The sequence below is a fragment of the Limulus polyphemus genome, unplaced genomic scaffold, assembly GCF_000517525.1.
Source record: "Limulus polyphemus unplaced genomic scaffold, Limulus_polyphemus-2.1.2 Scaffold1335, whole genome shotgun sequence".
NCBI lineage: Eukaryota > Metazoa > Arthropoda > Merostomata > Xiphosura > Limulidae > Limulus > Limulus polyphemus.
This window is the reverse complement of record NW_013666945.1, coordinates 118,693-132,162: the sequence shown is the minus strand read 5'-3', so window position 1 is coordinate 132,162 and position 13,470 is coordinate 118,693. Positions and strand designations below refer to the sequence as shown.

At 34.9% G+C, this 13,470-nt stretch overlaps 1 protein-coding gene across 1 annotated transcript; it reads right to left on the bottom strand.

The window, feature by feature from the left end:
• Positions 1-5,288: 5,288 nt before the first annotated feature.
• LOC106463147 (F-box/LRR-repeat protein 14-like) lies at positions 5,289-10,450 on the bottom strand. Its single transcript, XM_022390571.1, has one exon. It carries the CDS (start codon positions 10,248-10,250, stop codon positions 8,970-8,972), a length of 1,281 nt encoding a protein of 426 aa, XP_022246279.1. The 5' UTR covers positions 10,251-10,450; the 3' UTR covers positions 5,289-8,969.
• Between the last annotated feature and the right edge of the window lie 3,020 nt (positions 10,451-13,470).

The following is a 13,470-nucleotide window of genomic DNA, read 5'->3' as shown; positions in this document are numbered from 1 at the left end:
GTAGCTTTGTGCTTAACTTCAAACAAACAAACAAAACTTGCCCCCCCCCTAGTGGCACAGCGGCATGTCTGCGGAGTTATAACGCTAGAAACCGGGTTTCGATACCCGAGGTGCGAAGAGCATAGATAGCCCATTGTGTAGCTTTGTGGTTAATTACAAACAAACAATCCTTTAACTTGATGAGAACTGTACTGTTACTAATGGAATAACGTAGAAGATGTATCACCATACCATTAAAAACTGAACATATAGTCTATTTTATTGCTCTACTTGTTATATATACCCATAGACGTATGATTGTTTTGGATTTGCTAATTTATCTATTTATTCAAATAGCTTCATTTGTTCAGGTTAAGCTGTGCTGCTCAGTTACGTTTTTATAAGAACTACAGAAATTGGACAACTAAGCACGTGATGATATGACAGAAATACATAAAATTAAAGTAATATATTTTAAGCTTTCGAATTACTTTGATGAACTGTAAACTTCAGGAGGAATGTAGGAGATGCAACAGGACAACAAAGGTCAAGAAGTTTCACAATATCTCTGAGTAGTTATGGATTTTGATTTTTTCCTCAGAAATCTGACCCGTAGAGAATAAAATAAATACACACTAAAACGCCAAGGGATAATCGTTATCAAGTTACCATGGTTACCAGGGTCTGCATTTGCCCACATGTGTATTGAGCCTGCACAAGTTTTAATAGAATCTGTTGAGGCAGGTTTTAACGAAAAGCCTGGTGAGTGAAATTAGTCGTGGTGAGCGGAGCTGTGGTTCAGTTGAGAAGGCAGTTAGAAACTAAATATAGGTTTCATCTTAGTGCGATAGATTGACTTTCTTCTTCTTGATAAACGCGTTACATCAATGTGTTTGTGTATATATATATATATATATAATATGCATCTTTGTACGTGTATCTGTGTGATAATAGTTCTACCCTGAGGATAGACGCGTCCACTGTGTGATAATACTTCTACCCAGAGGATAGACGCGTCCACTGTGAGATAAGGGGTCGGCAATAAGCACACGTAGCGTTCGAAATTAGACTAAGTGGGAGGTGGAAGTGGGCAATACTTCAAAAGAAGTGAAATCCTTAAACAATGCGTGTGGTATCAAACATACATTAACTTACACATTGTTCACGAATTTCATTTCTGTATCCTTGCCATTTCAAACTTTACACTTGCTTGTACGTTTGAGTCCTAACTTAGGGTTAGCTTTAGCATTACAATTTAGTCAAATGAATTAATTTTTCTTTATCATCTAATCTCCTTTTTCTTCAATAAATATAATTCTGAATGGAATACGGTCGGATAAAAGTTTCTAGCTATCTAAAGTGAATTTTCTTTGTTTTGTTTTTCCTAGATTAAAACTTCGTTGAAACCTGACTTTAGAACTTGGCTTATGCTATGTGAAACGATTCAGACTAATTACTACAGTATAAGGGCCAAAAGACAGTTCAAATAACGGCTGGTGTAGATTTTTGGAGGAAAACCAATAGTTGAAACACAGACTCTATGTTTGTGAATTTGTGAGAATATGATATACATACATTATCTACAGCAAATCCTGAAGTATTCCTTCATCTTTCATTTACCCCTTTCTTCTGTGTCACTTAGTTACGCAATAAATCCTTTTTTCTTCGACTTTTTTAAGTTGTCGTTTTGGTAGCCATATTTTCTATCAGATAACTTTAGCAATTAAACGGATTATCTCATGTTTTGATTTGGTCTTTGATGACAAAGTCGTCCACGATATCTAATCACGTTTCACATTTTTCGTCAAGTTTAGCACATACGATGAGCCAGTGTTAATTATACTATTGATAGTCAGTTTCCGTTTCTAAACCTTTAAGTTCTGTATTTGTGTCTGTTACAAGAGGCAGTGTAAAGAACGAACCAAATATATTGGGTGAAATTATTAATTTTCTCTGTTAAATAGATAGGGGACCGCAGAAATAATTACTGGGAGTAACTGTTAACGTTGATATATATATTAATTATCAAAAACAAGCCTTAACAACTACAACAAAAACACTGCATAAATTAAAAGCTCACCAGGGCACAGGCTTAGGATGTAAGATGTGCTCTGGGTATTAACCAGATTTTTATTTCAAAAATCGTGGTTAGGCCTTGAATTAAACGTAAAGCTGTCTAAAGCCCGAGGCACATCTTATATCCCAAATTATAGCCTGTGCCCTGGTAATCTTTTTAATTTATGCACCATTTTTGTTGTAGCTGTTAAGATTTGCTTTGATAATCACAATCTTTTCATTACACATTTGGTCTTGTTGTTTTTAACGCAGTTCCTCCTTTCCATGGTAATATTTACTTTACAGTTGAAATAATATTTTGACATATATAAATATATATATTTATATGTACTTCGTAGTTCATTAAGAAATGTGGAACAAATTTTTGGAACCACAAATAATCTGGTGCATAATTTTAAAAAAGGGTTTTAAAAAACTGGTCAAGGAATTTAATATTCTTAACCATGCCAACTGCTTAGCAATTTACAACCCTTAAAAGTTGAAATAAGATGTCCACGAGCTTACCAAAATTATATGTTTGAGCTAACTTCGAAAAACATTAAAAAAAAAGAACTAGGATTAGGATTGCAAATATTTGTGAAACATAAATAATCAAATATGGATTTTCACATTAATATTAAAAAGTAAATGATACAAAGATGTTTGAATTACATATTTAAGACCTGGGCGTAGCCTATTGGCTAGCGCTTCAAATTGGGGATCTAAGTATCTTGGGATCGAGAAGCAGTGTTACAAAAACACGCTTCGCACGCTCAGTTGTATGTGTGTTATAAGAGTATCAATCCAATTGAAAATGAGAGACGACTATACGCCTGAAACATAGAAGTTTCTGACAGCATTTAGTCAGTTGTGTACACCAGATGTGGTACAGGTGAATGAACAAATAAATTATATATATTTGGTATAAATACAATAGGTGGATGATAAAGGTTAAGAATATTCGTCCTTAAATGAAAAATAAAGTTGGAGATTTAATATAGTTTTCAGGCAAGAATACGGTTTGTTTTGAATTTCGCGCAAAGCTACACGAGGGCTATCTGCACTAGCCGTCCCTAATTTAGCAGTGTAAGACTAGAGGGAAGGCAGCTAGTCATCATCACCCACCGCCAACTCTTGGGCTACTCTTTTACCAACATTCGTTGGGATTGACCGTTACTTATAACCCCCCCCCCCCCCCGCCCTGAAAGGGCAAGCATGTTTGGTGGGACAGGGATTCAAACCCGCACCCTTAGATTGCGAGTCAAGCGCCCTAATCACCTGGCCAGGAGAATATGGATTTTTGTAAAGTATGTAAAATTCACAAATGTTTTATTCTTAATAATAATAATATTATATAATTCAAGAACATTATCTATTATTGGAAGAAGTAAAGAAGAAAAACCCTTAATCTCCTATGAGATGTTCTAAAAATAATGAGTATTATGAGGGTAGTTTTCAGATAAAAATATTTCATAAATAAATAAAATTATTAACCAATTTTTATTTGAAAAATCATGGTTAGGCCTTGAATTAGGCGTATAACTGTCCATATAATAAATGATTAATTTGATAATATTCAATTTATTATTAACCACTCCGGCGTTATCATAATCCTTTACATAAAATATAATTCAATTATCTACCTACCTATCTCTCTCTCTATATATATATAATAGTCTTATATAATAATTGTCTGTCACGCTCTGCATCTCCTGAACGGTTAATTTATATATATTTAATAAAATACTTCTTTTCAAGAGTATATTACAGAAAATTATTTTTTTTTTTTGCAATTCTCACAATTGACACTTTTTTATAGAAATGTTGACTGTGAAAAAAACGTTCGCTTTGGTAACGGTCTTGTCTTGCGCTCAGTACAGCGACAAACAACAAATACAGTGCTAATATTGTATAATCTGAAATTTCCACAAATGTTTTAAGTGGAAAACTCTGCAGAAAACATAAGAACGAAAAAGCATCAAAACATTAAATAAAGAAAAAATTGGATAGACGGCGTTTCAAAGGTTAAACTTTGGCATATATAAAATTAATATTTATAAAAAATGAAGTATCAGCCAGAGATCATAATAGTTGCAAGAGTAGTGTCATGCTAAGAAAGCAGACCACGTGTTCATATAGTTTCAAATAGTATCATGCTAAGAAAGCAGGCCACGTGTTCACATAGTTTCAAAAATAGTATCATGCTAAGAAAGCAGGCCACGTGTTCATAGTTTCAAAAATAGTATCATGCTAAGAAAGCAGGCCACGTGTTCATATAGTTTCAAATAGTATCATGCTAAGAAAGCAGGCCTCAAGAATTTTCTACTGCTTTGTTAATACCCGCATAACTACATTTGAAACAGCTGAAATTATATGAAATGATTAAGAAATTGATCAACACAACACATTTATACTAAAGTAACTGTTTTTATAAAGCAACTGAGATTTACAGGGTCATAAAATATAATATACATATATATAGATATATATACATATTAACATAATTTTCAAAGCACCAATCATCAATCTGACACAGGTCCCATACGTATCTACATTTTTATATAAATTTATTCAGTTAGTTAATTTCTTTACATATAATTCGTTAATTACATACTTCTGTTGCCATTAACAAGAGCGTTTGAAACGTCACAAAAAACTTTAAAGATTGAAAATGTAAATGAGCCGTTTTTAGAGACAATTTCAAGCACAGTGTGGAGTACTGTCGGCTAAGAATAAAGGATGGGCGAAATCAATAACTAAAAGTTATTTTTTACCAAGGACGAAAAAGTTTATTGTTACTTCATAACAGTTAGATCACAGAGGGTCTGAAATGACAGTAAAAATGTGAGAGAAGTGAGATATATATCAGTTATACTTAATAGCTGAAAAATGTTGCTGAATTTTTAGGGTTCATACTGTCATTGCTTGTAAAAAAACGGGGGGAAGGTGAGGTACATTCTAACAGTTAAATATTTTTGCTCTACTCCATCAAAATAGTCGAACTGAAATTCAATTCTTTTGAAATGCCTTTTTTTTGTATATTTCCTTTATTAGAATTTCAATCTTAAAGTGATTTATTTTTATAACTCAGAACCATATTACTATTACACGAAGAGCATTATAATCAGTTTTCAGTGTATATTCAGTCACAAAAAATGGTAATTTTTTTTATAAATAAAGTAACTAATTTTAAAATGCTTCGTCAGAATAAGTTATTAATAAATAACTTCCGGAATTGAAAGCAATTAATTACAAATGAAACCAATCTCGATGTAACACAAAAATAATCACTAGTGAAGTTCAATGTAAATATCTACAAATGTAAACAAATCTGATTCAATATTTATTAAAAGTTTCCAAAACAAAAAAGTAAAGTGAGTCGCAGAATTTTCAATAATTAAAGACATTTTTTGGAATATAATTAATAGAACCGAAACCAGCACAATAACACACCTGCATTGAAGTTTCTTACTTGTGCCGCCACACTATTCCTATCCAACGACTCTGTATATCCCTTTCAGGGAAATAAGAATGTGTGTGTGACCTATGGTAGTCAACCTATGATGCTACGTAAGCAAACTTACACTGTAAAATTAAATATAATCCCCAGAGGATGTTAATTAAATCAGATACCTTATATTTAGCATGATGCTGTAGAATCACGAGAAACTGTAAAAATGACCTTCGACCCTAAGTTTTATGTGGTCAGCTCGACTTATAATACATATATCCTATTAAGTTGCTTATTGATAGAGAATTATAAAATACCGCGTACATTTCTCACTGTCACGATGAAAGAAGTTTCTGTGTTGGAACGATTCGCCGTATAATGTCACACTCAAAGATCATTTTTGCGCCTAAGTATTAACTCAAATTTTTATATATTTTGTCTACTGCCGAACCAATCCACACTGTAAGTAACTTGAAATCAAACACTGGTCATTCGTTATTTTAAGAGACCAAGTCAAACTAAATAATTTACACATGATTATTGTGACTATATTCATTTATGCTTAACTATTACAACACCCCTCAGTGGATCAGTGGTAAGTCTGCAGGCTTTTGACGCTGAAAATCGGGTTTCGATACCCGTGGTGGGCAGCGTACAGGTAGCCCATTGTGTAGTTTTGCGCTTAACAACAACTAAAACTAAACTACTGTTAGAAGTAATACTGCAAAGCCCTTAGGCATACTAATATTACCAATGATTTTTTTTTTTTTCAAAAATAAATTAAAGTTTGTTTGCATGTGAATTAAAAGGTTTTATGCGTTTAAGTAGGGATCTATTTTCAACCACTAAATAATATTTCGTAAACCAAAGGCCCTAAACTAGTTTTTGCACAAAAAACAACAACATTATTTAGAGACTACATTAAATTAAAAGACATGATGTGGAATAGTAATATTGGGTAATTGTTTAATTTCCAATTTTTTTTCCCTAACTTTTCAAGACACAAATCCAGATTTTTCAGACCTTAACACGCATATATAGTACACATTGATATTATTGTACTTAAATAATACCACTTGAATTTGTATAACGGGTAATAATACTTCAGAATACCTATTATAAAATACGGTCTTCACACAGGGACAGAGCAACTTGATGATAAACAAGAAAAACTAGCATTTTTGTTCGTAAAAGGATATTTGATCTAAACTACTATCAAATGTAAGGATTTGGATACTTATCACTAGATAAAATAACAACGTGACTAACCTTCCAATATTTTGTTTAAAAAATCAGTAATAGGCATAACTAAGCAGTAGAATTTGCAATCGCTTGGATGTTCGAAGATAAATGGAAGGGAATAAATTTTCCCTAACTTTTTCAAGGGTTTTCGATAGTTTTTTTAAATATCTTTTTCAGGTTTCCTGACTTTTCCAGGTTAGTACCGACCTTGTAATAGCTCTTATGTAACTAGCCCTACTGTTATATGTTTGCCCATGTTGAAGTTTCTATCTTAAGTTCACTGGCTGCGTACAGAGTTGAGTGCAATAAGCAAAATAACATAACACTTTATCAATTACTTATAGCTTAAACCTTATAGGAATGCTTCAACACGGTTGCCCCCCAGTTGCACAGCGGTATGTCTGCGGACTTACAACGCTAGAAACCGGGTTTCGATACCCGTGGTGGGCAGAGCACAGATAGCCCATTGTGTAGCTTTGCGCATAACTTCAAACAAATCAACACGGTTGTTTTGTACTTAGCGCCTAATGTTTTTTTTTTACAGTGTACTATTTCATCATGTGACCATTTCGTGTTGGAATTAGTATTAGACAAATAATTTCAGCTGCTGTTAATACAACAGAAGGAACGGAAAAGATTAACTACATTTCAAATAATAACTACACAGCTTTCTCGTCGGCTCGATATATTTTCATCTGAACATGTGAAAAAAAAAGGCCACTTAGATCTTTAAATAAACTCTGGTCAGTCCAAACTATGGCACACATAAACACACAACACTAGCCATAATGCAATCATTAACTTTGAATCTAAATCATTAATAAAATTTATTACAAAATGTCTTATTTTGAAAGTATACCATTTCTAATGAACACAGCAAAAATATTATAAAATTGTGAAATATTTGGTTTAGGTAGACAAATTACTCGAAGATTTGAATATCAAGATGGAAATTGAACAAGAAAGCTTAAATATCAACCACTTCAAACAGATTTATTAGATACCATTTCTATGGCATCATCCTAATGCCTCTTGAAATATCGTTTGAAACGTAAATTTAACGATTTGAAGTCGTTAACAGTCGAAAATAATCAAGTGATCTTTAACATGCCTGAAAATCAACCACGTGAATACAACATGACGTTAGACTTACTAATATAAAAAACTAATCACCACGTAACGTTATAAAAATGGTGAGCCAATTGTGGTGGAAATTAAAAACACTCTCAAGTGTATGAGCCTTCACCTTCCGTTTATTATTTAATGTAGGAATGTTCTATTTGCTTTATAAATGTAATAACCTGAAAAGGGACGAATAGGCATTAAACAGAGAAGTAATCTATTCTAGGATCTAAATAGTTGGTAATATCTATTCAAACAAAATAACCCACTGATAGATATCTTTTTTCCTTCCTTTTACCAATACAGATAGTATAAGCTTTCCTTCAACAATTCTATACTACTCCCCCCTCTTTCATCTGAGTTTCATAGTACTGATGACCATTTGTTTGTAAAAATAATTACTGACATAAAACATAATATTTACTTAAACTGAATACATATCTTGGTCAGAAGAATGAGTCGTTCGTGATATTTTATAACCAGATTAAAAGAGTGAAATGGAGAATTATTAAAAGAGGATTTCAATTAATTTTAAATTCACTTACTGTACGTTTGGATAACATTTCTGTGCTGGTTTAGAAAAAAGTGAACTTTTCATACAGTCCTTCACCCACAGTGTGGATATATCTGACTTCTATGATTACTACAATTCAATTTATCTTGCTTCCTTGTAAGTTGTAGATTTAAACACCTTAAACTAAGACACGGACTTAAAAAACAAATCTTTAATCCTATGCTACATGGTTTAACCACAGAGATTGATGATAAAAAATTATATATATATATATATAGTACATATACAGTTTAAACGCACAATTTATATCATTCGAAAATAAAATTTGGAAAAGAAGTTTCAAACCTTATGTATGATAGTTTTCTTCAAATCAACAATGTATACGCATCTCTTAAGACAATCGCTCTCGTAACATTTTGTCACAGTGTTAGGCTTAGGAAATTCTTCTCCCCCCATCCACTTCACGTTATAACATAAGGTTTTAAAAAATTATCAGGACATTTTTTGTGAAAGTGTGTAAATACCAATATATATATATGTGTGTGTGTGTGTGTGTGTTGGGGCATATGCTTCTTTACGTTCTATATATATATATATATATATATACTATTTATACACATTTACACTATCACAGACAGGCTGGGTGTCTTCTTTCTCCCACAACGGACACAAGCCTAAATTTAAGCCTGAAAGGCATGGAAGCTGCATGACTTTTTCTAGTCCCACCGTGGTGATTTTAGTGCACCCGTAAAGGTCAATACTGCGGAGCTGATGAAAATTGTCAGCAATGAGACTAAGTCCTTTGTCGGTAACACGTGAACATTGACCAATATTCAGGTACTGAAGGTCTGAGAGCGTGCGAGCGATCCGACTTAATCCCTCATCACTGATGGGGCATGCATTGAGACTGAGGTTTCTAAGATTAAAAATACCTTGGGAGACATGAAGCAGGCCTTGATCTCCTACCTTGTCACAAAAACTGATATCGAGAGTTGTTAATCGCGAACCGCCTTCGGCCAGGTAAGCCATGCCCAAGTCTGTGATGTTGTCGCAGCTTCGAAGATTCAGCTCACGCAGTTCACACATTCGTGCCAAAAACTTCAGGCCGAAGTCTGTTACACTAGCACAAAAACTTAAGTTAATACTCTTCACATTGTGAAGTCCTAAACTCACTTGTCTGAGGGCGTTGTCTGTAATTTTCTGGCAGTCCTGGAGCCCCAAATGTTCTAAAGCCACGGTTCCATCGGCGGCTTCTGGATTCAAGCCGGATAAATGACCAATTCCTGCGTCTGATATATGTCGAGAGCTACGTAAGTTAAGACTACGAAGCCGTCTGAGTCCCCAGGCCACCAGAAGTAACCCTGTGTTCGTAATGTTACAGCATCCACCCAAGTCCAAAATCTCCAAGTTCTGTAAGTGTTGAGCAATGCGTTCCAAACTGGAGTCCGTGATCTGTTTACACATGCTAAGATTTAGATCCGTCAGCGATGGCATCTCGTGAACGAGGGCATGGCTGAGCCACGAGTCACTCAAATTGTAGCATCCGATCAAATTTAAAGATTCCAGGTTTGGAACACCTAATACCACGTCTCGGAGGCTCCTTCGCAAACTAAGAATTTGTATTCGACGAATTCCTCGACGCACTAAACTGGGAAACAAAGAGGGATTGGCTCGTCTTAGGTGTAACCGAGCACGAACTCCGCGCCAGACGGACTTGTGGTAAGCTGCCTCCCGCCAAGCTGAACAAACCTGTGCCGCACGTCCCTTGTCTCGTACATTTAGATGGCTGAAAATCAGGGCTAAGATCTCCGGGTAGAGGCACGAGATGTGTGGCGTAGGTTCACCACAGAGGCTACTTGTTTGACTATCCATGGTTACTCTAAACATCTATCGGCACTTAGTATTAACCCATAACAATCAAGATAATACATCCATCATATATTAATAACAACAAAACTATCTTTGGCCATACAAACTGTTTACCCCACGATACTCTGGCCCCACGACGTTCCCTTGTCTTCTACTGTACGTTTTCTGCAAGTCTAGCTCTCTTCAACGAGAGTAAGTTAGTCACGTGACCAATAGCTTTCAGTGATTTGATGACGTGTTTGAAGGTGGCAATTCGCGGGCTTCTCTGCATCACGGTCGTTTGTGATACTTCGTACAGGTTGAGTACCGGAAATGGTAAGAAAACCGGAAATGTGAGTTGTAAAGTGCAATGTCTAATCCTTTGTTGATTCTTGTTCTACATGATGTAGTATGGTTCGCATATTATTAAACTCTCTTCTTTACTTTTAGTCAAAAGTTCTTAATTATAATTTGGTGAACTACACAAAGAAACATTTAACAGTTTTTACTAATACAACTGCTCGGACCGTGGGTTTTTCTATGTACTCTCTTTGAACCACGTTAATAAGAGAACCTTTCCGACAAAGCAATCAAGCGATGGAATGTATTCGAACTATAAAATATTATGAATTGAAAAGTTGTTATGATTATTATTATATAAGCTTCTTAAAACTGGCTGTGGTTTTAGTGGATTTGCCTTTCGTTTGTTTCTTGTTAAGAACAAAGCTGTACAATGGGCTATCCACGCTATACCCAAATGTTAGCATTATAAGTCTGAAACTGAAGCTATTATCTTTTTATCACTTTATAATACTGTTTGCGACGGAAGCTCTGAAGTTCACTGCGTAACATCGTGATGTGTTTGTTTATTTATTTATTTATCTAGAGAAGAGATCAGAAAAATGAACGTTTTTGTGATTTCACAAACTAAGATGTCTGGCACCGAGCAGGTTGAAAAATACATAAAATTGGAACTCATAGTTTGCCTACACTAGCTTGACTATCCATAGTTGTTCTACGAGCCACTAGGAGTTAAATTTGTTTGTTTTTAAGCACAAAGCTACATAATGGGTTATCTGTGTTGTGCTAACCACGGGTATCGAAACCCGGTGTTTATAGCTATAAACCTTCAGACTTACCGCTGAGCCACTTGGGCAGAATAGTTAAATCTTACCAATAAAGATGATACATTGATCGTATATTGATTATACCAACAACATTTTATCATCTAACACTAACTTCTTACTCATGTTGTAAAATACCCAACAATATAAAGGTTTATAAGAAATGAAATAATTGTTTTACAGAGATTATGCTTTAGTGGAAGTTGCAAATAGTAGGATGTCTTATCTTTTAGGGTAGCAAGAATGTAAAAAACAAAAAAAAAACAATTGTTCTAACTAATCATCCGCATTGCACTTGACTGGTAGCGCCATCATTCGGTTGAATTTTAAAATATTTGGAATATCAGAAAGATAATAATTGTCTCAAACGTCACAATTCATATATGGGATCGCCGAAAAAATAATAAAATAATCGTTAATCTCAAATCGTATTGTACTTAGCAATTAAAAGCACGGAAGGAAATGTAAGAAATCGTATACTGTAAGCTGACATTTGACACATATTTCACTTGATTTGTTTCAAGTTAGAAACAAATAATAATAACAATCATCGGAAAGATGCAGGATGAACAAATGCTACATTCAAGAACATTTTTTTTAAATTTAAAAGCAACAAAAATTGCCGAGACTAATTTTTTATAAATTATGATACAATTTAAATTATAAAGAAAATTATCATAAGAGCCATTTCACTGTTATAAGGAGAAGATAAAGAGTTTTTTGTTTTCTTCAAATGATGTCATTTCAAAGTGTTCAGATTACGTTTCGTAAAAGCAAGACTATAAGAGAGACAGGGGTGGCCTAATGGTCAGCGTATCCGGGCTGTAAATTCAAGGGCTCATGGTTCGCGACCCGTTACGGCAAAACGCGCTCCGTACTTTGTACTTTAGGGCGTAGGTGCGTTATATGAGTGATGGCCAAATCCCTCTACTCAATCAGACAAGGGTAGTAGTCCCAGAGGTGGTCGTGGGTGGTGTTGAATAACTACTTTCCCTTTATTCTTTCTGTTCAAAATTATGGGTCCGGCATGACCAGGTAGTTAGGGCGCTCGACTCGCAATTTGTGGGTCACGGGTTGAAATCCCTGTCCCACCAAACATGTTCGCCCTTTCAGCCGTGGGGGGGGGGGCGTTATAAGTGACAGTCAGTCTCACTATTCGTTGATAAAAGAGTAGCGAAAGAGTTGGCGGTGGGTGGTGATGACTAGCTTCCTTCCCTCTAGTCTAGCAGGTCAAAATTATGCGAAATTAGGGACGGCTAGCGCAGACAGCCCTCGTGTAGCTTTACGCGAAACTCATAACAAACAACCCCACGGTGGACACAGCAGATAGCCCAATGTGGCTTAAGTCTAAAATAAATAAACAATCAAATTTAGGGGCAGCAATGCATAGTTAGCACTTTTGTAGCTTTGACACAAAATGATAAAAACAGTTGCTGTACCTGCTTTAAAACGTCGAAACTAATTCTACTAAAGATCACTACTGCTCTTGGTGTCTGCTGCTTTCACTAGCATAATTAAATTGTATGAAATCGAACGACAGAGGGCTAAGGTTCAAAGATGAGGGTTTTCTTTGTGTGGAAGCAGTAGTCAGTAGACCGAGTCATATTTGTATAAACAGGAAGCTTGCATTCCTCTGTTCCACCTTATGATCTGTGTTTTGTTATTTTTAAGGGAGTGTTTTAGAAAACGTAGAGTTATCAAAGAATAAGATTTTGTTGACCTCATAATCTACCTATCTGTTCTAGGTCAACAGGAATGATTTACACGTTCGTTTCCAAATCCGTTTCAACTGTTTATGACAGTACTTGTTTGTGATACAATGTTTTAAAGTAAAAAATACACCAAACCAATTCGTTTTTCCTTCATAAGGTGGAAATTATAGTACGTATCCATAATACGTGCAGTTCTGAGTAATGTATTCGTAAATCGCATGCGAGTCTGACAAGTATGGCAAGCGTACCCAAACCAGTAAATTTTTTTAGATTGACTTATAGCAAATAAGTTTGTGAAATAGAAATAAATTGTTAAATATAGATATATATATACATAGGCCTCCGCAGGGGGGGGGGAGACAGGGCCCCTTGCCCCCCGGAAAAATGTCCGGGGTGGCCCCGTAAAAAATAAAAAAAAATAAA